The 27,019-nt window shown below is 34.0% G+C and overlaps 1 protein-coding gene across 24 annotated transcripts in view; it reads right to left on the minus strand.

Annotated features, from left to right (window-relative positions):
- Positions 1-27,019, minus strand: part of LOC101893893 (microtubule-actin cross-linking factor 1) — a 204,558-nt gene that overhangs the window by 94,311 nt on the left and 83,228 nt on the right. For all 24 annotated transcript variants that reach the window (XM_059125040.1, XM_059125031.1, XM_059125041.1 and 21 more), the window contains exons 3-5: positions 5,945-6,006; positions 392-481; positions 149-319 (exon numbers count right to left, since the gene is read on the minus strand). In XM_059125040.1, coding sequence (XP_058981023.1) covers positions 149-319; positions 392-481; positions 5,945-6,006 — 323 coding nt within the window. The remainder of the gene's footprint in view (positions 1-148; positions 320-391; positions 482-5,944; positions 6,007-27,019) is intronic.

Below are 27,019 nucleotides of genomic sequence, written 5' to 3' on the forward strand. Positions count from 1 at the left end.
GAACAACTTCCACTTTTTTTGTGGGAGTAGTTGACAGCCAACATATAAATGTATATACATACATATGGTACACTGCTGCTCTCAGGGACAACATTTGAGGGTGTTTTCGTTTTGTTTTCGAAAATAAATCTACTCTGGATGAACTTACCTGGAAGTGTAAAATAATTGTCCAGATCAAACCGAGTGTCAGTTTGGGATTGCCATCGACAATATCCTCTGCTCTGATGTTAACCAATTTTATCTTTTTGTAGCGTAGAAAATCCAATGCCATTTGGGCATTTTGCAGCATATGGAAACGCATTTTTCCCTTTTCTCTGGGCTAAAAGCGAGAAAAGAGAATACGAATTAAAATTTGTTTTTGTAATGTTTGACAGGCATTTTGTAAACTTACCAAGTGTTCGCCAGAAAGCACTTCCAGAAGAGAGAGTAAATTGTGTCCATCGCGTAAATCTTCAAATAAATCTTCAACACGTCGATTGGCCTGAAGAATTTTTTAGATTTCCAAAGGCAGATTATTGCAGTAATTTTTCAATTTTCAATTGTTTTTGGAAAGGAAAAAATAAAAGAAAAAAATAATAAAATAAATAATGTGCCAAGTTGGGTGGTTGGTTTTTTATTTATTAATAATGTCATGCAAAATAAAAAAAGAAAACTAGGAAATGTGTAATGAAAACAAACAAAAACAAACATCAGCAAACACAAAAAAAATCAAAAAGAAATTGCACAGTGGGTCAATGGTATCAAAAAAATCGTTAAAAAAAAAACAAAATCAAAATAAAATTTCAGTGTTGCTATATATCATTGCATTCTTGGTAATAAGTATAAAATTTCAAGCAGTTATGGCAAGCTTTTGAAACATAGGAACAATTTTTCCTATAACCCATGGTACAATGATATCAAGGTAGGGCTATGATACCATATGTTTTCAATTTTTTTATTTTCTTGGCTTAATATGTCATCTTTATTTGTTTATGTATGTGTTTTCTTTTCAATAACAAAAAAAAATTTTCAGAAAACATTTAAATTCGGATGTTTTCAAAATGTTTATTTCATCGTATGCATCGATAAAATCTAGAGTTTTTGTAGCGAAATAATCCTTTAGAGATATATAGAACCTGGTTTTGAAAAGAAATGTTGACCTTTCATTCAGTTTTCGCGGTTTTCAATTATTTATTCAAAATGAATGCAACAAGTTGTTTGATTTTGTTATTGTTTTGATACTATTTCTGACATTACAAGCCAAACAGGTAGACCTGTATACTTGTAATTTTTTCAAAGTTGACCTACCTTCTCTTCATTGTACCATGCTATAACCTAGTAGCCAAATTACACCAAATCTCACAAAGTTAAATTTTGGTGGAGAACTGGAGTCCTAAGGAGTCCAAATGATCTCATGTGTGCAAAAAAAGATAAAGGGCGTCTTTATTCTTAGTTATTTTTGATTTTTCTTCAATTCGACTTTGTTAAAAAGCAGATAAGACAAAAGTTGAAAATCTTTGAAAATGGCTTTCCAAGTAGTTCCTATATCTGAGCTATCACGATTTTCAGTCCGTGTGGCTGTTTGCGTTAAGGTCCAAACGTGTCAAATCGTAGTTGTTACCAAAAACTTAATACCACTTCGAAGATGGACAGTATCGGCTCATAAATGGAAACATCGACCCGATCCTCTGCTTCTGGTACCCGTTAAACCACTAATATGGTTTAATAACTTATGTTAGCTGATCCAAAAAAATCTTTCATCGTAGAAGATAACACTTAAAGACTGGTTGTAGGGTAGGGTATGTAAGGCCATCTGCCCGGTAATCTCGAAAAGAAGCACAAGCACCCTTCTATCACTTAGTAGGTCTGATCTAAGAAACGTGGTTGGCATTGTAACTGACCACTGCAGCATCAAATTTTTGACCTCAAGACGGGATAACAGTGTTCCTGACTGCTGCGCAGATGTCCGGTTTTATGGGAAATTTAAACATAGATCCCATCATCCGCTTAAGTTTGCCAAAAACATTCTCTGTCTAACGGAACAGCACAATGGACCAAAGGTCTCATTCTAAATAAATACTCACTGACGATTCACGACGAGGGAAAGGTCATAACTTTGATGGCAAGCTCAAGTAACGGAACGGCCAACGGAAGAGCATTTTGGGTTTTAAATCTTAGAGAATTTTTCTACCTTTTCTCTTCGATCTGTTTACTTTTCTGACATTTTTTTACATATTTCAAGGAAAAGTGGGGTTTTGTGCAAGTTGGGCCTAACGCCCGTGATGGTTTTAAAATAAAATTCCTGGATACGTTCCTGATTTAGACTGAACATTGATGATTAAAAACTGGAAAGCGGAAGGAGCAAGCAAGAGATAAAATTAAGAATCTTATTTAAAGATTTGTAGCATCACAAAAATAGGTCAAGGTTATTAAAAATAAACGAAAATGCTTTAGGCCTCTGCTGATTTTTGGAAAAAATAAAATAAAAATTAAAAACGAAAAAAGAAAATAATTTAGCGCTTGCAGTGCAAATTTTAAAGTTGCAATTTTGCAATTAACTACAAAAACAAACAAAAATTAATAATTTTGAAAATAAACTAGTCCTGGGATTGGGTAAATAAACTTACGGCAGACAGCGGACAACAGGGTACCCCATTTGTGTACACACAAACATGTAACATTGTGTATGTCTGGAAGGGTGAATTTATGTTGGTATATTTTTATTAAAATTTAGGAATTAGAAAGTTTTTATTTTTTCACAACAAAAGAAGAAATTGAAAACTAAATAGCACAAAAGTAGATTAAAAACTTAAAAAGGAAATATTGTAACATTACATAAATTAATATCACATGGTTGAAGTTCCAAAGGTGATAAGTCCACTTTTGCCCGTTTCGAAAATATACATGCTCAAAAAAAAGTTATTAAATTGTTATGGTACCCCGAACTGCATTCTAAGCCACAGTTCAAAATATGCTTTAAAAAACGTTTATAAAAACTCCTCCGAGGTCATTAAATTGAATTGTTGTATTTTGCTGTTGGATAATTTAAATTGAGGTCTTGAATACACTGTTGAGGTGGGTATAACTATGAACGTCCTTTCATCCTTTTATTATGAGCTCCACAAGGAAGAGGGTTTCCTGAAAAGGGTAGGAACTCTCAAATTTGGTGGCACCATTTTTTCATTTTGTTTCCTTGCATTTTCTAAGATTTTTTGCTGCTAATCTCTAGCTACAATATTTTGCGAGATATTTTAAATTCGAAAAGTTTTCCAACATAAAGCCTTTAAGGAATAATGACTATTTTGCACTATTCTTACCAAAGTCTTTTGAAATATTATTCAATATCTTCGTCGACATTACTGTTTTCCATTCGGCAAATATTGAAAAATGAGCTCGGGGTAAAGCCACTGAAATTCCAAAAAGTGCAAGAACTTACATCGCAACAGAAAGAAAATAGACTTAAAAGAGGTAAAGCTTGACCGAAAGTGGTGAACTTCCGAATTTGGTTTTCCCCGATGAGAAAACATTCGTTGTCCAGCAGTTTGTAAACAAACAAAGTGATCGTGTTTACTTGCCAGAGAGGTCAGCTGAAAATGTACTCCTTCGGTTGGCCACCAGAACTCAAGTGTCGGCCATGGTGATAGTGTGGGCCGATGATAATTCTCCGCTCGTATTAATCGACCATGGCATCAGAATAAATGCCGAACATTATCGCAAAAATATTGTGGAGGGTGTATTAAAGCCTTGGGCACGCAAATATTTTGGCCGCAGACCTGGTTTGGACATTCCAATAGGAATACGCAGGCGCCACACAAGAATGGTTTCAAAATGAGGTTCCTCGCTTCATTTCCAGCACAAAATGGCCACCAAAATCTCCGAATACCAATCCGTTGACCGTATTGTGTCTGGAATATTTTGGAAAGCAAGGTTGGCACTAAAAAATACCAAAGTGTCGATCACCTCAAGCAAGCGTTTAGCCGGGAATGAGCCAAAATACCGCAGAGCGTGTGACGGTTTCATTGACCGTTTGAAGACCATAATTCGTGCCAAAGGTGACCAATTCGAACAAATCTAAACTTATTCTAAAATTTGATGCTATTTCCGATATTCTTTGTTTTCTAAATTTAGCTAAGATTTAAAAAAAATTTAAAAATTTTGGCGTTTGACTTTGTTGTAGTTTTGTTAAATATTTTTAAATATTTTGTTATATGTCCGATATCTTGGCTATGAACATCACTGCAATAGTCAGAAGTAACCTTTTAATGTATTTGTGATTTCGTAGGGATTAAAAATATTTGCGTTTAGTGGAAATTTTCGCATTTTTTAAACATGAACTTTCATGGTTTATTTTAACCCCTAACTAATTTCCAAATTAGTAGGCTTCTGTCCAGCCGCAAACTCTAACTCGATTGGTCTATAATTATGGCCTGTAGAGTAACAGCAAAATCAAGAATTTTTTATTTTTTTTTTTTTTTTTGGTCCATTTCAACTCCTAAATAATTTGCGATCATCACCAAAAACAATAGGCTTTCGTGAAGATCGGGCCATAATTGCGACCTGTAGCTTGATTACAAATTAACATGGACAGACGGACATACATAGCTATATCGACTCAGCTCGGCGAGATAGGAAGATCCACATATAGTTTCCTATGTGCAATATTTCGAGGTGTTACATAATTTTGGCCCAATCAAACTTATAATGCCCCCAAAAATGTCCTTAAGAAATCTGTTGTAGTAAAACGGCACTAAAGGCTACACCTAGGAAACTAACCTTAATTTACTTAAAACCACTGAAAACCCACCCTTGCTTCATTCCTAAAATATTAAGGTCATACAATATTTAAGGTCTCCGAGTGAGGTAGATACAATTTCAATTGTATCTAATTATCCTCTAACCTAACCTGACTTCTATCTCGTCATATATATTGTGTCTTGGTCCCAAACTGGTATGCCTTAAATTTTCTATCTTTCAAACCAAAAATTCTTGCCAAAAACAAAACGCTTTTGGGCAATTTATACCGACGAATACTGGATGAGGGTTAATATTTCAATTCTACTCCAGATTTGGAACTAAACACTATTATATGAAGTTACTTTTTTTGCTTTTATACCTGACAACAACAACTAATTTAATAAGAAATTCTCAATTTTCGCGAAACTGAAAAAATGTTGCAGCAAAAAGTGGACTTACACCTTTATTTTACTTCAAAGTGACAACAAATTGACAATCGGAAAGAGTAGAAAAATAACGATACCTTTGCATATTTCCAGTGCTGCATGAAAAAAGAATTTTTAAAAAGCAAAAAACAGTCATGAGATACAAAAATAAAATGAGATAAAATTAAAAAAAACATGACTTTCTTTTCATGATCAGGTGTGATTAGAGTGAGCGAACTGCAAAGTGTGACTTTTATGGTAAAAGTAGGGGTATGGGTGTCTGTGTGTCATTGTTGTTTGCCATTTGTATTTCTTTGAAAGGAAACACAACATGGACAGACCGCCAGTCATTATTACATGGCCAACACCAACACCAGATGGAGGTGGTGTTGATGGTGGCAATAGTGAAAGTCTAACAATTCAAAACAAGGCCCTAATAATCTGGCAAATAATTTCTTTCTCACTTCTCTCGTCGCGGCCGAGAAGAAAATTTGCAATTGTTTGCCTTGCTTTGTGTTTTCGTCTTTTTCATTTTGTTTTCATCTTTTTGTGTAACTGGGTATTTGTAAAGAGCGCTTGATGGTGATATTCGAACAAAGTATGCCTTTCAATTGCGATGATAACCACAATTATTGAGATGGCAATGATGGTGGTGAGGATGATGATGAAGAAGATGAGGTGTTACAATCAAGCCCATTATAAATTATTACCGGTCCTCTTCTTTTTCATTTCCCAGAAAGGCCCTCTCTTTGTCTGTGTCTAAGAAGAAATTTGATTTGAGAAACAATATTTTTTTGTTACATTACCTTTTTGAGATGTTTATTGACCCATTTTGTGAATGTCTTCTTTTGAATGGCATCGCGTTCATCTAGAAAAAATTGAAAGAAAGAAAAAAAGACAAGATTTAATTAAAGCAGTTCATGTTCAATTTATGTTGATTAACAAACAAACGAAAAAAAAAATCATTGCAAAATTATATTAACAAAAATATGGAAAGAAAAAAACAGTAACAGCAACATGCAATGTAGATCTATGCTAGTATGTCATCACATACGTGACCGATTCCCCTCCCCCCTATTCAATTTCCAAACATTTCCAAACACACGAAACATAAATCTTAATATTTTTTTAAATTTGGTTTATTAGCTGCTGACCCCCCCTTAACCGAAACGAAACACATTTTTTGTTTGGTGAGGAACATAAATTAATCAATTTTGTTTTGAAGACCCACAACAAGTTCAGTTAGCCAGTCAGTCAGTCATTTGCTCTTTTATTGAAATAAACGAATTTTGTAGTTAATTCATTAACGAAATGAAATCATTTTTTCCAAGATTTTCGCCCAAGTCGCGAGCAGCAACAAATTATTGAAATGACATTTCCATGAACTTCAACAATTTTTTTGGAACTAATTGAAATTGCAGGGGAATGTCTGACAGCTCAAGACAATGAGGTAATGACAATGTTTCATAACTCTTCACAAATGAAGGTCAAGGGAAGATGTACCGCAGCTGATTGGTGAGTCATGGCTGTATTTTGGGAAATAAATATTTATCGATACTTCAAAATTAAATGTTTTTTTTAGAGTTGAGGTAGTTCTTGGGAGAGTTCTACTCAATAGGAAATTTTTCGAAAACATTAAACCATTCCGAATTCTCTAAGAGTATAGCTGCTGAGATTTCTGGTCTCATGAAAGTGTCCTAAACATTGATGAAAATTGTCACTGAAGTACACTGGCCCTACTCAAGCATTTCTCCATATAATCTCAACATTTTCAATCTAAAAACGTATTTTCTAAAGCTCATTATAATATTATTACACTCAAGCTATTTTGGTATATTGGGGATCTTTTGAAAAATTGATTTGCTAATTTTTATATAGACCTATGCGTCAGTTTTCTGACTCATTTTGCAAATTTCGAAAACCACAATGGAGAAATTATTTGTTGTAATTATTCTTAATAACTCGGAATTTTTTGTTTGGGTTTTCAATTGCATTTATTTATGATTGCTGTGTAACCATAAACCCATTTTGATAAGCCCTGTTTTTTTTGAAATTAAAAATAAAAGAAATGCTCTTTGTTTTAAAACGACCACCGCAAATTGACGGCCAAAAAAAGTAAATCACTCATTTGTATACTCTCAGTCATATGGCTATGGAGGTTATATCTGAGACGGCCAAAATGTGCCTCATCGAAATAAGGCACATGCCTAGGTCTCACTGGACCAAAGCCGTTTCAGGACATTTGGAGTCGATCTAGCAATGCCCGTCGGTCCGTTCGTCCGTCTGTTTGGGGAGTATCAGATTTGGTCCAAACTTGGTAAATCGTAAACATAGGTCCACTTCGGAGATGGACAATATTGGTATACTCCTTCTGATACATACCCACAAAAGGTAAAAAAATTCAAAGAAAATAATGTCCCTAATAGAACAAGAAAATATCGCCAAATATCGAGTTCGAAGATGGGCAATATCAGTCCACTCCTTCTGGCAACTCGCCCACAAAAGTTCGAAATAATCCGATAATCCGATTTTATTTCGACTTTGTGAATACTAATAAATCAGTGCTCGGTCAAGTGCGACAATGGATAGTATCGGTCCACTCCATCAAGTACCTCTCCCAAAAGTGGTAATTTTTTTTATTTAAATATTCATGAAGCTCATAAAACGTCATAAGCCATTATAATATTCAAATGCGAAAATTAAAAAAAAAAAAATGGTCAATAATGTAGCAATTCTCTTACTTAGGCCAAATTTTAAAACAATTCCCGTGAATAATGTCGCTAAAATCATCAAATACCGAATTTCGGGAGGAACCGTCATATGGGGGCCATACGAAGACGTGGACCTGCACAGACAATTTTTTGTCTTATGCTGTGGTACTCATTACGAACTTCAAATACCAAATTTGAAATAATTCTGGTGAATAATGTTGCTAAATTCCTTAAAGTACCAAATATCGGGAGGTACCGTTATATGGGGGCTATACGAAGACGTGGACCTGCACAAACAATCTCCTGTCATGTGCTGTAGTATCCATTACGAACTTCAAATACCAAATTTGAAACAATTCCGGTGAATAAAGACACTAAAATAATCAAAATACCGAATATCGGGAGGTACCGTTATATGGGGGCTACACCAAAATGTGGAGATACATGACCCATTTTCAATACCAAAAATCCTGCAGACATAATATAAATTTGAGTAACATTTTATCAATTTAATTCATTTCTTTCGGAAGCTAGAGTGATTTCCACAGACGGACGGACATCGCTAAATCGACATAGAATTTTATGCTGATCAAGAATATATATATTTTGTGGGGTCTAAAATGTATATTTCGAGGTGTTACAAACGGAATGAAAAACTTTATATACCCTCCGTGGAGGGTATGAAAAAACAGAAAAAGGGAATGAAACTTAAATTTATATCATGACATTGTAGGCCTTCAGAAAATATTGCAAAGATCTCAGTTTCAACATTACACTCTGTATTGGAGCATAAACACAAGTTAAGCCAATGGAGTAACACCATAGACAAATAAAGGTATAGACTAAAAAGTTTTAAAATTTTCCCTTCGGGCAGATGTCACTATTGTTGATCTTGGGCTAGTCAAGTCACTTAGGGCTAGTGATGTCACTCGACTTCGAAAACAATTTATTCATTTTTCTGCTATTTAAGTTCTATATTTTTATATTTCACGACATATTTAGATAATGTAAAAGTAAATCAAGTCGATGTTTCGTGTTTTATTGATAAATAATAAAGAATCATAAAAATATTTAATATTTTGTATTTTAAGAGAATTGAGTGAGTCTACTGAACCTCTCTCACAGCATGAACGACATCTATTGAAGCACTTTTTTCAGAGATAACAGATGAGACAACTTTTTAGTCTATACTTAATTTGTCTATGGTAACACTTCCGACTTAAGTAATAAATTGATTCTCATATTTATAAGAATTGTGGCGTAAGTTTTGAAATTATTTCAATATTTAGAAATAATAAATATAAATATTGTTTTTTACATAATAAAATGATTAATTTAGGCGGTTTTGATTATTTGTTAGTGGCCACTTGTGGTTAGAGGCAGCATCGTCGTCATCGTTCGTGTGACTCTAGTGCTTTGTGGTAAATGTTTCTACGGTCAAAAATATATATAAACACCTATAATGTTCATAAAACAAATATATTTAAAAATACATACTTATATGTATGTCTGCACAAATTATACAATTGTTGCCGGCTCAATTATAGATAATGTCATCGTGATCGTAGTAAATATATATGACCGAAAATTTACATACTGTACGATAAATTCACAATGACAACAAAAGTGACAAGGAAACAATTTGTGTTCGAAAATAAAATAATTTGTGCAAAAATATTCAAAGAATTTCAGGGATTAAAAATATATCGGTCATTGCGTTGAAATAGTTTAACACAACGGCTGATGGGGGAACAATTTATGCAATATATTCAGGTATCACCAATGTAGCCAGAAATGGAATTTTAAAACTTTTTTGATCAGGGATGTCCAAGGGAAGATGTTATCTTCAACATAAGACATTTGGAATAGATTTCTAAAAAATATACCACCCAAACAAAAAACTAGAAACTGTCGAATCGTAGAGCTACAAATGATCTTCGACATAATATTCATCATATTTTATTAATGTTCTCTTCTCCGTTTGGTCTTGTAATCCTAAGCACACACTTTATGCGATGAGAAAAATAAGAAATAAAAACTAACAATATATACCCACCGATAATGTTAAAAGTTGTCACTTTGCATCACCTTCCGCAAAAATTTCCATTACCAAATAATGAATTTTTAGCAGCACTGCTTAAAGCCGTGTGCTAGCACATAAGTCCGCAAAAGAGAACATTAAAGAGAAAATTAATATTCTGTCTTTTTATTCTATGATTTATTTCAATTGCTTTTAAATGTGAAGTTGGTCCAAAGTTATTAATGATTTGTTTATGATTTCTAAAAGCAAAGAACAATAAACTGCTGAGCGGGCTCTTGTTCTTGAACAGCATTTTTTTAGACAACCACCTACAAATGAACCTTCTAACTCATTGTTAATATTATTAAATATTTTTTATTAATTTTTGACAAGTAAAAAAGCTAAGTTTGCTCGGGTCGAACCTTGAATGCCCCTTGGTTGTCGTCGAAAAATGCCTCTACATTTTTAAAAAGTCCAAGTTTCAGGTATCTCTTTTTTATGGGGCTATAAGAAAACGTGGACATCTATAGCCAATTATCTGCCTGCGAGGCCAACAACTATTACAAACTCTAAATACCAAGTTTGAGTTAATCCCGGTGAATAATGTAGCAAAAATCATCAAAACGCCGAATATTGGGAGGTATCGTTATATGGGGGTTGAACAAAGACGTAGATCTGCACTGGCAATTTTTTGGTCATAGGAAGTAGAACTCATTGCGAACTGCAAATTCCCCTTTTGAAACAATTCCGGTGACAAGTGTAATACAAATCATCAGAATACCGAAGATCTGGAGGTATAGTTAAATGGTGATTATACGAAGAGGTGAACTATTAAAGGCAATTATCTGCCAGAGAAGGCGGCGCCTATTACGAATTTCATTTTTTTTATCATAGGAAGTAGTATCCATTGCGAACTATAAATTCCAATTTTGGAATAAATCCGTTGAAAAGTGGAACTAAAATCATCAAAACACTGAACCCGTATTGGAAATATTCCGGAGGTGGTGGTATATCCATTACGAACTCAAATACCACATTTTATGCAATTCCCATGAAAAATGTGAAACAAATGATTAAAATACCGAGTATAGTAGAGGACCACAGTTATATGCGGATTATACCAAAACTTGGATCTATATGGAAAGCTCTTTGTAAGGGCGATTCCTTCATATTGGAAACAGCCAATTTAGTGGAAATTCCATAATTTTAACGCCATAATTAAAAAAGAAAAAACGGCCAATGAAACCGTCAAATGTCAATCCCGGCGATGCCCTTGCTTGAGGTGATCGACACTTTGGTATATTTCCAAAGTACTCCAGACACAATAGTCCAACTGATTGATATCCGGAGATTTTGGTGCGCTGGAAATGAAGCAAGTAAAACCGATAATTTTATTGATTTACAAACTGCTGGACAACGAATGTTTTCTCATCGGAGGAAACTTTGCCAATACCGCAAACATATAGGGTTGTTAAAAATCTTAAATCGACATCAATAACTCATCGGAATTATTTATTTTTGCCCTTTTTTGCCTTGAACTCACATCATTTGATTTTGTGTTCGGACCTCCCTACGTTACTCATTACTTGGTAATGAGGAAAGTGTGTTATTTTGTTACATTTCCATTTTCCATTAATATCATAGCTAAGTTGGTGTTTTCTAAAAAATCATAATCGTTCTAAGAGTTTTTAAAATTTTATTTCAAAATATTTCAAGATTGTACAAAAAAGTTCAACTCTTTTAATTTGAGTACTATTCCAAGTTGAGTACTAACCAGCTCAATAAATAAGCTGTTGAAAATAATGAAAAAGAAACCTATTATCGAAAGATAAAAATTATATGGATCATCTTCCCCTAGTCTTCCCTCACACGTTCCTCATTCGCGAAAATAATATTTACTTTTGAAAAGATAATAATGAAGTGAAAAAATACAAATACAAATACAAATACAAATAAAAACAAAAATAAGCAATGACTATTTATTTACAAACAATACACGTTATGAAAATTTTACGAGACGTTTTATAACAGTTATAACTACTATCTAGCGTTTTTATAATCGATTTTTTGTCTGGTCGCCGAGCAATGTCAACGGGTAAGAGCATGAAAGGTAAATAGAAAAAACCCCAATAATAATAACAAAACTTACAATAAAAGAAACCATGTGGATTGTGTGTGAACAGAAAACCAATAATCGGTCAGTTTACAAAAAAAAAACGGTTTTGCATAAGTTCTCAAAATAGAATGAATGCCACGAAATGAATGACTCAATGAAACCAAATAAATTAATTTTATATTTTCTCATGCAAAAAATTTACTTTACGCTTCGAAGTTCAGGACTCCAATTAAAAAGTAATGAACCAAAAATAAAAAAAATGTTCACAGCGCCAATTAATTTGTTTCAAAATTATCTCCAAGTTGTTGGAACAAAATTAGACCTGATTTTAAAAACTATATTATTATCTACTTTGTTCCTCCTTGACTGTGTCAGAACAAATTAGCAGACTAGTTGGTGGAACGAGAAATTGTTTAAAAGCAACTCCAACCATAACATCAACGTCTAATTTATCAGTCTGTCAAATCTTCTGGGTAAACCTAAACTCGTCTGCCACTCAATAAGACACCCACGTATCGCAATGTGTGAATGGTTGTGTGTGTGTGTGAGAGAAAAGTTTAACATTAGTTTGTTTGGAAAATCCCCCATTTAGGGAAGACATGGGGGCGGGCCAAACCAAAAAAAAAAAGTGTTACAACTGTTTACACAGTAATCAAGATTAGTTTTGAAAGAGAATATGGTTCAAGGTTATCAACAACAATAACAACAGCAACTACAATAAAAACTTTTAACTGTATTTAATTTGGTTCAGACCGATAGACTTGGTGTTAAGTGGGCTAATTCATTTGGGCGTGAAGCTAATATGATGTAATGAATCATTCGAACAAATACGTATACGTTGAGTGTAAGGATGGAGGGTATACAGGGCGAGATAAAAACCTTCAACAAAGTCAAACCCCATAATTTTTATTTATTTTTTTTTTTAATTTTATTGGCTTGATGCTCCAGACACAATAGTCCAACGGATTGGTATCCGGAGATTTTGGTGGCCAAATTCGGCAGTTCACCACTTTTGGCCAAGCGAAGCAACTCTTTAGCTCTTTTGAGTCTTTTTTCTTCCTGTTACGGTGTAAGTTCTTGCACTTTTGGAACTTCAATGGCTTTTTCCCGCGCTCATTTTTCAATATTTGCCGACTTTGGGCTTCCTTGACTTCGGGCTACGCTGCCAGCAGTACGGTAACGAGCGATGGTACGAGACACAAACGATTTATTCACATTTAAATGCTGGAGTGCTCCAACGATAGCCACTTGTGGTTTTCCAACCATATATAAAGAAATCAGCTGTCGGACGAGTGACTTAGCAATGACAGCAGTCTGAAATTGGTTGCAGGTTTTTCATCTCACCCTATATATATGGACTTGATGTATTAAACGATTATTAACCCTTTCAGTGTTTTTGTCAAATATATTTGACATTTAAAAGTACTCTCTTTCTTTGCCATTTTTTGTTTTTCTTACGAACCGTTATTTTTGATATTTTTTAATAACAGACACGTTTGCTATTTAAAAATATTGCAGTTCTATTCTATTAGTTTCGTTTTCGAATTTCTGAGCACATTTTAGTAAATTAGTACGGAATTTCAGATTTTTATCTCGACAAAAATTTTCATTGACACTGAAAGGGTTAATAGAAAATTTGTTGTTTAAAAATCAATTATAAAACAACAAAATAACACGATAATTGCATAAATGATGACCAAAATTCTATATATATAACACCCATCAAAAAACAATAGAATATATTATTAAATAATTATAACACAAAATGCATAAAATAATTAATAAAGGCCAAATGGCTTTGATGACTGGACAACCCCAACTCTCCATGCAAAAAAGGTCATTCATTCATTGAATCACTCACTCACTCACTCATTTATTAACACCACGAATTGAGAATAAAACATCATCCATTATTAATAAACAACTTTAAACCATATTTTATAGATTCGAATTTAAGTGTATGTGTGTGCGTGTGTGTGGGAAATATAAACATCTACGATATTCGCTTTAACCATCTACTACTGCTAATCACTTCACTTTAAAGAGTTTCACATGTTCTACCACCGAACTCGAAGAGGAAGAAATTAATTGCCCTCCAAAAAAAAGGTGATAACAAACTCGATTTTAAATGGTGTTATTCTTGTTGCTGCTGCTGTTGTTGTTGTTGTGATGACATAACAAACAAGCAAACAAGACTTATTGCGAAAAGTTTGCTAAAATTGCTTTATGGAAATTTGTTGTTGTTATTGTTGTTTTTCGGTGAGGTGGGTAAATAAAAAAATAAACACGAATGTAGATCTAAACAAATTTGACTTGAGTTCTATCCGCCATAAAAAATTAATGGAAAACATTCACAAAGTGCAAACAAATGACAAATTATTGTTGCTAATGCAAAAACCTGGTATCGATTGGTCGAACGATCGATCAACCAACCACTTCTTTCCTCACTCTCACTCTCTTTGGCCTAACGGCGGCAGTTAAGATCAATCACCTGCTAAACAATATTTTTTATTGTCATATTTTTTCTTTCAATTTTATTGTGTGTTTATTGTTATTTTCATTTTTTCGTATTTTCCCCATTTCTTTGTGCTTAGTCGAATGAGTCGTCGTCGTTACATGAACTTGGACTTTAAAACCTCTTTGTAGTAGTAAAATAATATAGATTGGTCATTCACAGAACGACAAGGACAATAAATAGAAAATGTCATTGTTTTTAAAAAGCATTAGGGTGACTCCAGAGATGGGAGTGCAAAATTACAAATTGAATTTTTAAAGTTTAAAGTTTTACAAAAATCCAATTATTACGAGCTATTCAGATGAAGGAAATAAAAAACGCTACAGAAGCTATTATCAAATAAGATCCTCAATGAACAATTTTTTGAGTTGAAAATCGACTAATTTAGGGATAGAAATTCTGACGGAAACCTTCAAATGCCAAAAGTAAGGAAGTATAGGATGTCCTTTTAGCAAATATCTTTTTGGCAATACTGGTTAAAATAGCACACACACCGTCTACCAATAGATATATAACCTCAGCATATGGTTTGACCCAAGTTTGCATTTTTTTAAATATTTAAAATTGTGTTGGGGTGTAGTAAAAAAAGTTGTCATCTGACATCAGATCTTATGTTGGCAGAAATATTGCGAGGAGCAAAGAGGAATATCGGACACTAATTTCACATTTTGAGGGAAGTTACCAGAAGACCGATATATCCTATCATCGATATAGAGCTGACAGAAATATTTAAATGTTCATGGTTTAAAGAGAATCTGGTATGGACAGGAATACGTAAAGTTTAAGATATATGTGGTTCATTTAATATTTTATGTCTTTATTGTTATTTCTTTTTTTTTTAATTTGGACCCTTTGTTGCGGAGGTACTTAAAGTAGTTGTCCGATATTGTCCACATTTCAGCCAGCCCTACTAAATATATTATGATGTGGCAATACTCCATTCGCCGGTTAATTTTAATCATTTACAGGGATATCAGATGGGCAAGGAGTGATCCAGCTTTATACATCTTTATCGTTACCGTCCGCACCAACCAAACAGACATTCAGACATTTTTAACGTATCAAATATCCCTTTAAAGTTATACGGCTGACGGTATAATAATATGGGAGCTATTATGACTTCAACATACAGACCGAATGATGGATGAACAGAGAGACAGATGGATATCGTTATTAGGTCTCAGCTAATGTCTTGAACTGATTCACGATGTTTTCCAAAAAGACAGCCTACAACTGTCTCATTCCCAACTTACTTTCATTAAATCAAGTAATGAGTAACGGCAGCAGATAGTGAACACATCCGACTACAGAACCTAAGGTCGCTGGTCCGAAATTTTGTGTCGGAAAACAAATAAAAATAACAAAATATGTAGCTTGCAGCCTGTTCGTAACAGATTGTCAGTTCAACCCGCTCATCGGGCAAACAAATTAAAAAAAAAAAAACAAAAAATTAATTGAGCGCAGATTCAACTCCAGCGTTCTAAAAATTGAACGACTGCTTTTTGTACTTATTGCGTTGGATAAAATTAAACAAGATCACAAAAAATATTTTTTTCAGGTTTTGAACTTTTTTTCAATAATATTTTGAATTATTATTTGAGAAAAATCGCATAATTTTCGAAGAAATTTTGGCGAAAAAGAAATAAAATTGCAGTCATAAAAGTATTTTGGTTAATTTTCGAGACTTTCCGTCTCTGCTTGGCTACTGCAATTGGTGCAATTTTTTCTATGAAAAGTAGAGATAATTCAAGAGCTATGCAAACAAAGTCATTGCCAATTAAAATAAAAGCAAAGTCAGACAATTATAGAACAAATGCGTGTCTGGGACAGAGTTAGAGAGGCAAAATAATTAACTTGGCAAATGAGGTTACAGGGAAGTAGTTCCGTTCAATGGGTTAAGGTGAGTGTCTGATATGATTCCATTGTGTTTTTAATTTCGCGGAATGTACAATAAAATAGTCTAAATGTTATATCTTCAAAGGAGATACCATTTAAGAAAAGGGTTCTGCTAACATGTGTCTGCAGACAGGTTCGGAAAAGCTTCTATATATCAGTCCTTTTTATTGGATCTGTATCTGAACCCTCTTTTTTATTTTAATAAATTGTTGAAATATTCCCCCCCCCCCAAAAAATATCAGTGACCTCAGTAATTGATCCAATTTCATAAATAAAATTAAAGACCGAAAAAAAATTTTAAATTTATTAATGACATATTTGATTCGTCTTCATTCGCACACTTGTATAGAACGCACATATTTTTTTATTTGTAATTAACTTGGCATGATGTCACTACAAATTGTGTTTTCTGCCACTATTTTTAGTTTTTTTTTTTTTTTTTAATTTTGTGGGAACAATTTAAGATAATTGTATGCTACTGATAACCGATACTGTTTACCTACTGGCTATATAGATATGTACTCCACATATATGCAAGTAAATATTTGTTGTGTGTGGTGTGGTTTGTAGAAGGTAGTTTGTTATACAAAAGCTAAACAAATGTATGCGAAAAGGGAATAGAAAATATAGACGTCATCCCAAAAATTGTGTTTAAATGTGGTAAAAGGCAATGTAAATGCAGTACATATGCAAAATTTATAAATTTTACACATTTTTTTTCTGCATTGATATCGCATTCATATGCAAAAAATATGGCCTTTTTATACCATTAATGCTCAACTTATTTTATCCAATTGAGGTAAAATATTAAATACTTATATGTAATATTAAATAAAATGTGACAAATTGAAGAATATTGCATATGCAAATAATTTGTTTGCATAATCATATTTATTTCTCAAATATGCATTTGCACAAAATACCGCAAATTTGCATTCAATTAATGTACTGGCAGCAGAACTGTTTCCAGGCTTTATCCAGAAGAAGGTGGACTATATTTCGTCCAAATTAGCCTTAGAACTGCTATATATAATCATATAAGGATCGATTTTCGCCTTAAGTATAATTGTATCAAAAAAAAAAAAACTAATCCCAAATCATTGGTATTTATTACGAAATTTATCTTCATACTCATCCATAGACTTTTTACCCTCTGACAATACAAGTGGTGCTGAAGGGAATAATTTTAACTGTCTTGGTCAAAAAAGAAAAAAGTAAAAAACAAACAAACAATTAAATCTATTACCGTGAAAGTTGTTTGCATAATTTCGTTTCGAGTTCATTAAGCTGATAGCTTGAATACCAGAGGAGTTTGTTGAATAGAAAATTGGGTGGCAAAGATAATTCACCCCCAAACTTGTTTTGCAATACATGCTAGAAGGCATTTAAAATATAATTGAATGTGAAAGTAAATAAAATATAATTTATTATTTTTTTAAAAACCCAAATAAGTAATTTCAATTAATTCCAAAGAAATTAAATTAAAATTGAAATAAATTGAATCACAGAGAATATTGAAAAATAGACTTTTTGGCAGACTAAGACCAAACGGGTTTGATCTGAAATTCAAGTTTGGTTTGTTCAACAAATATTTTCTTTATCATTGCTTTCAATTCTCAATGCAAATTTTTCTGCAATATTTTTGAGGTGATGATCTGTGTTAATTGTTAGTAAAGTGATGCATTTTGTGTGCCCGTTTATAGAATAGAATTCCCGAAACCTTTTGAACAACATTGTGGTTTTGTGAAGGTAAAATTTGTTGCTTTTATTTTATTTAAATAAAACTCAGATTTTTTGCCCCCGAAATCCATTTTTTTGGGAAAACAATTGAAATTGATTTCCTGAAATCTTTTGCTGATATGGCGATATCTTAAAGAAATGACATTTGTCCTTCAATTCATCCACGGTCACTACGGCAATTTTTTAACTTTTACCCATAGTCATATGGCTACAGAGGGTATATATAATCTAAAACGGCCTAAACAGTTTAAGACCTTAGGTCTCATTGGACAAAATCCCTTTCAGAACATTTGGTGTCGATCTAGAGGTGTCCGTCCGTCCACCCGTTCGTCTGGCTGGCTGTTACGCACGGCATCCCCCGAAGGGAGTATGTCCTTCTTCTAAAGTTGGTACATCGGAATACTATTATCAACTTTTGATGGTGGTGAGATTGGCAATATTCATCCACTGCTTATGGTACCTGCCCCACAAAGTTCAAAAAATTCATAGGAAATAATTTACCTTATAGAAAGGGCCACCCGATAATATTTACATCAGTGCAATGCCAAGTGGGAAATGGACAATACCGGCCCACTCCCGCGTCGCAGTAGCCGAAAAATGGCTCGTGAATTGAAGATATCGCAATATTCCATTCGGCAAATATTGAAATACTAGCTCGAGGTAAAGCCATTGAAATGCCAAAAAGTACAAGAACTACAACAACAGAAAAAAGAAAATAGACTCAATAGAGTTAAAGAGTTGCTTCGCTTTGCCGAAAGTGTCCAGCATTCGTAAACAAACAAAACGATCGTGTTTACTTGCCAAAGAAGTCAGCTGTAAATGTGCACCTTCGGTTGGCCACCAGAACACAAGCGCCGGCCATGGTGGTGGTGTGGCCCGCCATAATAGCCGATGGTCGCTCTCCGCTCGTATTAATCGACCGTGACATCAGAATAAATTGCCGAATATTATCGCGAAAATATTCTGGAGGGTGTATTAAAGCCTTGAACTTGAACTTTCTGACATTTTTGCTTTTATTAAATAAAATTTAAAAAAAAAATTTAAAAATTATGGCGTTTAACTTTGTTGCAGTTTTATATACATGTATATGTACATGTCGGCTTAAACTGTTTTAATAAAAATTCGAGGGAACATAATGAAGCGATATTAGCCATGAAAAACAATTCTGAAGCTCTTTGCGATGCAAAATATGGCCAATTCCCGAAAGCTTCGATTCACTTTTAAAATTATTTTTTTTTATTCCTTTAATTTCAATTATTGTTATTGTTTCGTGTTTGGCACTGTATTTGATTATAGTATATGTGCATGTATGCACTTAACATGTAACTCCCAGCTCTATTGTAACTAAGAGCTCAACACATTCTAATTCCAATTATAGATTACCTATATTTCTATTTTTATCAAGTGGCATCATTTGCGACTTCCGCCAATTGCCATCATAAATAAAAAATTTGCATTGTTAATTCTCTTTTTGCCAGGTGGTGGAGGTGGAGGAACTTCCCCCCTCCAGAGCTAGTCACATACACAAAGGGATTAAAATATTCGTGTAAACGTTCAACTAACGGAAGTATTGCGACACACAGTGTCTAAGGTGTGTTTTTCCAGCAACTCTAGGCCATTGATATTAACAAAATCGTTATCTTGCCATTCTTAGACAATAGAGAATTTAGGAATATTTTATTTATTTATTTATTTATTTATTTATTCGTGATGTACTACCAACACCAACATTCCAAAGAACTTGCCAACAAGCGGAGAGCTATTTTAATTGTTAATTCTTTCGGAAAAAAAAAACTTATGAATCATTGACATGTTAATTTTTTCTATTGTTTGTCATCAGTTTGTCACACCAACAACAAAAAAAACAAAAAACTTGGTAATAACAGTTAATCATAATTTTTTCGCTCACTGATTTTGTGGGGAGATTTGAATAGTAATGAGATTGATGATGCATGAGCATGCGCAGACGGTGTTTAAGTGTGGAAATACATTTTTGAAGGGCCTTGTCCAACCTGTAATTCAAGAATCAAGCCAATATTACCTCATTATTTGTCCAAGAATGTAGTTTTTATTGGTTTTTGTTTCCAAACAAAAAGAATGTGAAAAAAAAACAATTGAAAACTAGTTACCAACTCACGTAGGGTGAGCGCGGCATTTTGTTGAAATTCATGGTACTCCACCCTACACCCCCCCTCCCCCCATCAAAAGCCATAAAAAAATTAACGTATATTGTATGTAAATTTTTTTGTTATTGTTAACAACAAATTATTTATGACTTATTCATCGATATTTTTAATCAGCAAAAACAAATATTTACGTATCGATCGATCGATTGACTATAACGCCATTTAATTAATGCAGAAACCCCACCTTCTCTAATATTGGAATATAAAAATGAAAACTTTTCTCATAACTTAAGGGCGGCACAGTGGCTTGCAGTTTAGTTAAATATGATAGTTGAACAATAATATTGGATTTTATTGAAATTTACCTGTTTTTAAACACTGCCGTTAATTGGGTGAAAATCAGAAATGTTTTTCAATGATAATAATTAAACCGTGGACCGTACTTTCAATTCAAATAGATATTGTATGTGAAAAAATTTCATATGACTCTCAAATGTCTATAGCTCTTAAATTATGTCAAAGTAGGTTTGACGCGTGCTCTAGATTGAATTTGCAATCCAAAGAGGTACATCCGCCTTAAGAATCCAACAGGCCATTTGACTCCATTGAAAATGTGTGTTATAGGCGACCAGAAGAATTCGCTTCCAAATCGAATATAAAATCTCTGGAGATTAGATTTATAAAATAATAATTCAGAGCCGTGGACTTTTTCTTAGATCTGATGGAGAGACGGGATCGTTGCGGGATCTATGCTCAGTCAGTTGAATGGTGTTAATTTTTTTTTTTTTTTTTGGAAATACCACACTATCCATACTGAGCAAACTAGTTCAAGAGACAAATTGCTGAGTATATTACCATACGTGTGTTTGCATTCTGGGAGAGGTGCATAACTTTCTCCCGGAGTTTTGTAGTGAATATATCAGTACAGTTTCACTGTGGTCTCATGACAAGAACTTGGTGTTTCCTAAATATTCTAATGAGATGGGAGGACGTTTTTCGTTTATTTTAATACGTAGCGTTGGGACAGTGTGTGCGCTTTCGAAGTTGTGAGCTCGAAACGCCATTAAAAACGAAAATGAAAAAAAAAATGAAATACGATGGGAGTAATCCTTTATTTCAGACCTCCGAAAAACTTCGAGCGGGCTTCACTCTCTACTCGAATTCGAATAAGAGCGAGCATACTTTACTCGTTTTTGAATGGGAGGAAATACTAATTTAATTTTATTTTTTCAAACAAGAGTGACTCGAGAGAACTCTCACACAAAACAAAAGAGTGAAAAGTAAACTCCACATAAAACTCTCACTCTTTAGGTAATCCCGCACGTGACCAAGTTTCACTCTCGAGTTAAAAAGAGCAAATCTGTGCACTGCCTTACCTTTGCAACAGTGGAAAATACAAATCATAAGGCTGCGAATTCAAAACCCGCAGCGGACTAAACAATAAAAGTGGTTTCTAAAAATAAAACAAATACTTTTTTCCAATTATTCGACGACTTTTAGTTGCGAAAAAATTAACTACTAATTCTGAGTGGCTTGACTTTGTAAAAATAATGGGTTTGTTATTTGATTTGTAAGTAGTTGCTATTGTCAAAAATAGGTTTATGAAGACTTTGCTTGATAATGGGATCTTTTTTTGGGATATGAAGCTCGTTGAGAATTTCGGATGTAATAATTACATCTGTAATGTTCATTGGAAAGTTTCTGGGATCTCTATCTTCGAAAATATTTTCAGATTCTTTTTAAAAATGGCACGCAATCACATTTTCTATCCTAGCTTTGATCAATAGTTTCCAAACGGAATTTGTGTTAAAATTTTCGTTTTGAATATACATTCATATATTGAGTGGCCGATTATTTGAATATACTTCCGTTAAACGTAGTATATTCCAATAGTTGTTGTGTGGATATTTTTAATTCATTCGTGCCTTATCCTGAATGTAAAGATTTCCTCCTGGTAGCCTTTTTGGAACCCACTGCCCTTTTGCAGGTTAATTAACATTTGTATCTTTTTTATACCCTCTACGAAGATGGGAAGTATATTAGCTTTGTTAATCCTATTGGAAAACCTTGAACCTCTACTATGGCTCTCCTTAACCAATTTGGTCTCTTATTCATCGGTCCCTTAGCTTGTGGCCCAGTCAGTCCCCATAAATCGGATCTCAAGGACTTGATATCTGCTGAACTCCTTATATGCCAGATTTTCATCCAACCCCTACAAAATCTAATGGAAATGGAACGACATAAACTGAAAAAAAACTTTTTTTCAGTCTTCCGTTTGGCAAGGCCACGGTGTTGTCTAATGTCCGTCAATTGGACGGTAGTTAATAATAAAGTTTAAGTTTTTATCACTTAACTAGTTATATTTTCGTTATTGCCGTTTTGTTGTTGGTGTTGTTGATTTATAAACAAAAAAGTAGAAAAAGCAATTAATAATTAACAAAGTCATTGGCATGTTTAATGAACTTTGGGACTTGTTTTTGTGTCGTGACCAGTGTCGGCCGTCGGTTCTCCTTTAGGTACCCTGCGTACAAATATGGAAAACAATATCGATCGATTCCACCATATTCGTTCGTATCGAAGGTAGTAGGTATGTGTGGATTACTGTAAAATGCTGACATATTGTCATGCAAATTTTTTTTATTCAAAATTTTATTCATAAATTTTGTAGTTTTTTTCTTTTGATTTAATTTCTTGGCATTTCGATATTATTCATAAATTTTGTGTTGGTGGTGATTCCTAATTTTGGCCCGCCACTCATATTCAGGGTCAATGTTAATAACGGTTTTAAGTGGCCATATCAAGATACAAGTTGACGTTCAACCACGTCTCGCCTCTACAACCCAAGTTTGGGGGTTGTGAATATGTTCGGATGGATGGATGGATGTATGGCCGAATAGACAGATGACTGAATAAGGAAATGGCGAAAATATGTGAGTGTGCGTGTCTTTTTTAATTATACTTTATCAAATCAAATTAATGTGTGCGTGTGGTGTGAGTGGGGGATCAGATTTCTTTGAGTATTTTTTATTTATTTAAATTAATTACACACTAACTTTAAATGTTGGATATTAAGTCATAATCTAAGCGTGGATATTAAACTGCCATAGATCACAAAGTATTGATGTGTCAGTTTTCATAAAAAAATAAATAAAATCACAATATTTTAAAATATAATTATTATTCACAAATTAATCTTCGAATACAATGGCAAAACGTATTCTTTTGTCCCTTTTAATGAAACGTAGACAGGCAGGCAGGTGTTATTTGTGGATGAATGCCTCTTACTTTGGATACTTGAAATGCACAATGTGTGGTACTAAAAAATTATTAACAAAAAACCACAATTTTTTTTATATTTATCAGTTTTTGTTTACAAAACAGCTGTGGAGATTTGATAAATTAGTCATTTAAAAATTAAAGTGCTGGGTAATAAATATATATGTGTTAGAGTCATGGAGTGTCATTTTGAGCAAAGATATGTTTCAAATGCCAAGTGGAGGCGTTGCTGTTGCAATGGTACCATAAGCCTGAAACCCAAATGTGGAGTGGGGTAAATTAACTTATTTTTACTACTTCTGTTTTGAATATGGGAGAATGGGTTTTGTAAGCAGTTTTGAAGATTTTTTTAAATACTTTCTGACTTTAAATACTGGCCAGCTAAAATTTTGTCGTTGTTTCACTTAAATCATTACTAGTAAGGATAACCACATACCCTCTGCAATACAAGTATTTCACAAAACAATTACAACTACACATCTTCTTCCTTACCAGTAAGGTATAAAGTATTGACTTGTTTCTATAAAATTTACATAGAAAATTAAGTTACTTTTACCATAACAAATAACGGAAGTAACGGGGACACCCCGTTAGCATTGTCCGTTTACCAAACCTAAGGTCCCTGGTTAGAATCTCAGCGCCCGAAGCTAAACAATATTAAAATGCTTCCTAAAACATGGCCATATTTAAATAAGCGGTTAGAATGCTGTTTTGTAAGTAGTTTGAGGTGGCAATTCGAAGTTTATTTAATTTTGGCAAGTCCGTCTTATCCTCTGTATTTTAAAGATTCCACCTACAATTTCCAACGAAGTCGGCTCTAACTTAAATATCAAATTTAGAGTTACTGGTAATTTTCGTAATAGGGCCACCATTAGGTATAGGTAACATATGGATTAGGTTAGATTAGATGATGTGTACAGGGTGAGATGCAACTGCAACGGCCACTCGTCCGACAGCTGCTAAAATTATTCCACTGACAGCTCATTATATCGTTAGCTGAACATTCGGCAAATATTGAAAAATGACCACAGTGTAAAGCCATTGAAATTCCAAAAAGTGCAAGAACTTACACCGCAACAGAAAGAAAATAGACTCAAAAGAGCTAAAGAGTAGCTTCGCTTGGCCGAAAGTGGTGAACTGCCGAATTTGGTATTCTCCGATAAGAAAACATTCGTTGTCCAGCAGTTGGTAACCAAACAAAATAATCGTGTATACTTGCCAAAGAGGTCAGCTGAGAAATGTGCACCTTCGGTTGGCCACCAGAACTCAAGCGCCGGCCATGGTGATGGTCTGGGCCACCATAACAGCCGATCGTCGCTCTCCGCTCGTATTGATGGACCGAGGCATCAAAATAAATGTCGAATATTATAGCGAAAATATTCTGGAGGGTGTATTAAAGCCTTGGGTACGCAAATATTTTGGCCGCAAACCTTGGACATTCCAAAAGGACTCAACACGCGCCACCCAAGAATGGTTACAAAATGAGGTTCCTCGCTTCATTTCCAGCGCACAATGACCACCAAAATCTCCGTTGCACTATTGTGTCTGGAGTATTTTGGAAAGCAAGGTTGGCACTAACAAATACCAAAGTGTCGATCACCTCAAAATACCGCAGAGCAACATTCGGGCAGCGTGTGACGGTTTCATTGGCCGTTTGATTCTTTTTAATTCTTCACCCTGCAACAATATTTCTCCAAGTATGGTTGAGGACCCTCAACCTCACCACATTTTTTAACTGATAGAACGACAATACAGCATTTTAACAGGGCTTGATATATGACCCAAGCCCCATAATAGAGATAGATTCAAGACACCTAAATTCACAATAATTTGAGTTGACATCCAATGGGGATTAAAAAAATCGACCTAGACGAAATCAATGTCGTTCTTTGAAAATATTTTATTCTAAGCCATAAAACCGGTATTTAGTTTTCGGCTCAAAATCAAACTCTTAATAATTTTCTTTAAATTAAACAAAAACACATTCGACAACATGTTCGATGACATCTCAAAAAAAAATCGTGTCTGCCTCTAATGAGCGACCCCAGGCGAAAAAAGACATACTTCCGACATCAAATCCAGAAATGCTTGAAATTTGATATAATTAATTAACATAATTGTTGATTTTATTCTTAAATTATGCAAAGCCACAATGAGCTGGACATGACGGCATTTTTCTTTTTTTTTATTCTCTCCGAATATTATTAATTTTGACCCAAGTGTTGAAGGAATCGACAAAAAAGAAACTGTGAAATTCTAGACGCCATAGACGCTTCTTAGTTTCGCCATTTATTTTGTTTTCTTTCCTCCCCCCATCATTTTTCCTCCGTGTGATGGCTATTTGTTCTACGGCAAAAACGGGTTATTTAGCATAGATTTGTGATAAAAAGCAAATTAGTTATCTTTTCGTTGATGCGACTGTTGTTATTGTTTGTGTAAATTATAAACAAAAAAAGTAAATATTATTTTCAATCGCTGGGCAACAAGCAGCAGCAAGGTCGTTTCGAAATAAAATGTGACTCCAATGAATGCGGTAACTATTGCTCTTCTTCCTCCTCTCTCCAAATCCCCCCTTCCCCACCCCGGACTCGGATAGACACATTTTATTTTTCAAATTCAGTCACACACATTCGCTCTATTTGAAATTTCAATCACTCCAACTTTCATAGCCCCGCCACCGCTCTGATTAATAAGCATTAACGTAAACGAAGAAATAACGCTTTCCCCCCTTCTGCTGTGTGTGTTTTGTTATCAATTTCTTACTATTAGTGCAAATAAATTAAAACGTGCATAAAGAAACAAAACGAAACCAAAAAAAAAAAAAAAAAAACAATAGAAAACTAAAGACAATAAACATAAAATGGCAATAACAATTTAAAGGATTGAACGGTGTTAAATAATTTCATTTGAAGCAGAAAAACGAAACTAAATTAAATTGAGAGGCGGCACGTACGTCACTGTCGTCGGCTGGGGTACGAGCGAGCGATAAGTGAAACATTACAACTGGAGCAGTAGCACAAAGGAAAGTCGCGGTAGATTATGTGTGCGCGTTAAAAATAAATAAACAAAACACACAAACGCCCCCCAAAAATCGTGAGAAAACTCCTAAAGAGTTGCGATACTTTTATTGAAAAAAAAAAAAAAAAAAAAAACACAAGAGGAAAAAATGCGGAAGAGTCCGACTAGAAATTAGAAAATAAATTAGATGCAGTTGCCAACAGAAAGTTATTAGAAAAATTCCGTAACACTTTAATTAGCAATGGGATGGGTGACTTCAAAAGGTGCCCATCTAGCGACTGCTTTTTACACTACAAGATTATTTGGGGATTTATGATTTTAGCGAAATTTGGTTCTCGCTAAGTTTAAGAATAATATCCTAATGCTAAAATACAAGAATTAGTAGTGGGAAGGTCATTGGTAGCTACCACATTAAAACTCTCGTCACAACCTTATATACTTTCACGCTGCAATTTGGAATTGA

This window comes from Musca domestica, unplaced genomic scaffold (genome assembly GCF_030504385.1).
Source record: "Musca domestica strain aabys unplaced genomic scaffold, Musca_domestica.polishedcontigs.V.1.1 31, whole genome shotgun sequence".
Lineage (NCBI taxonomy): Eukaryota > Metazoa > Arthropoda > Insecta > Diptera > Muscidae > Musca > Musca domestica.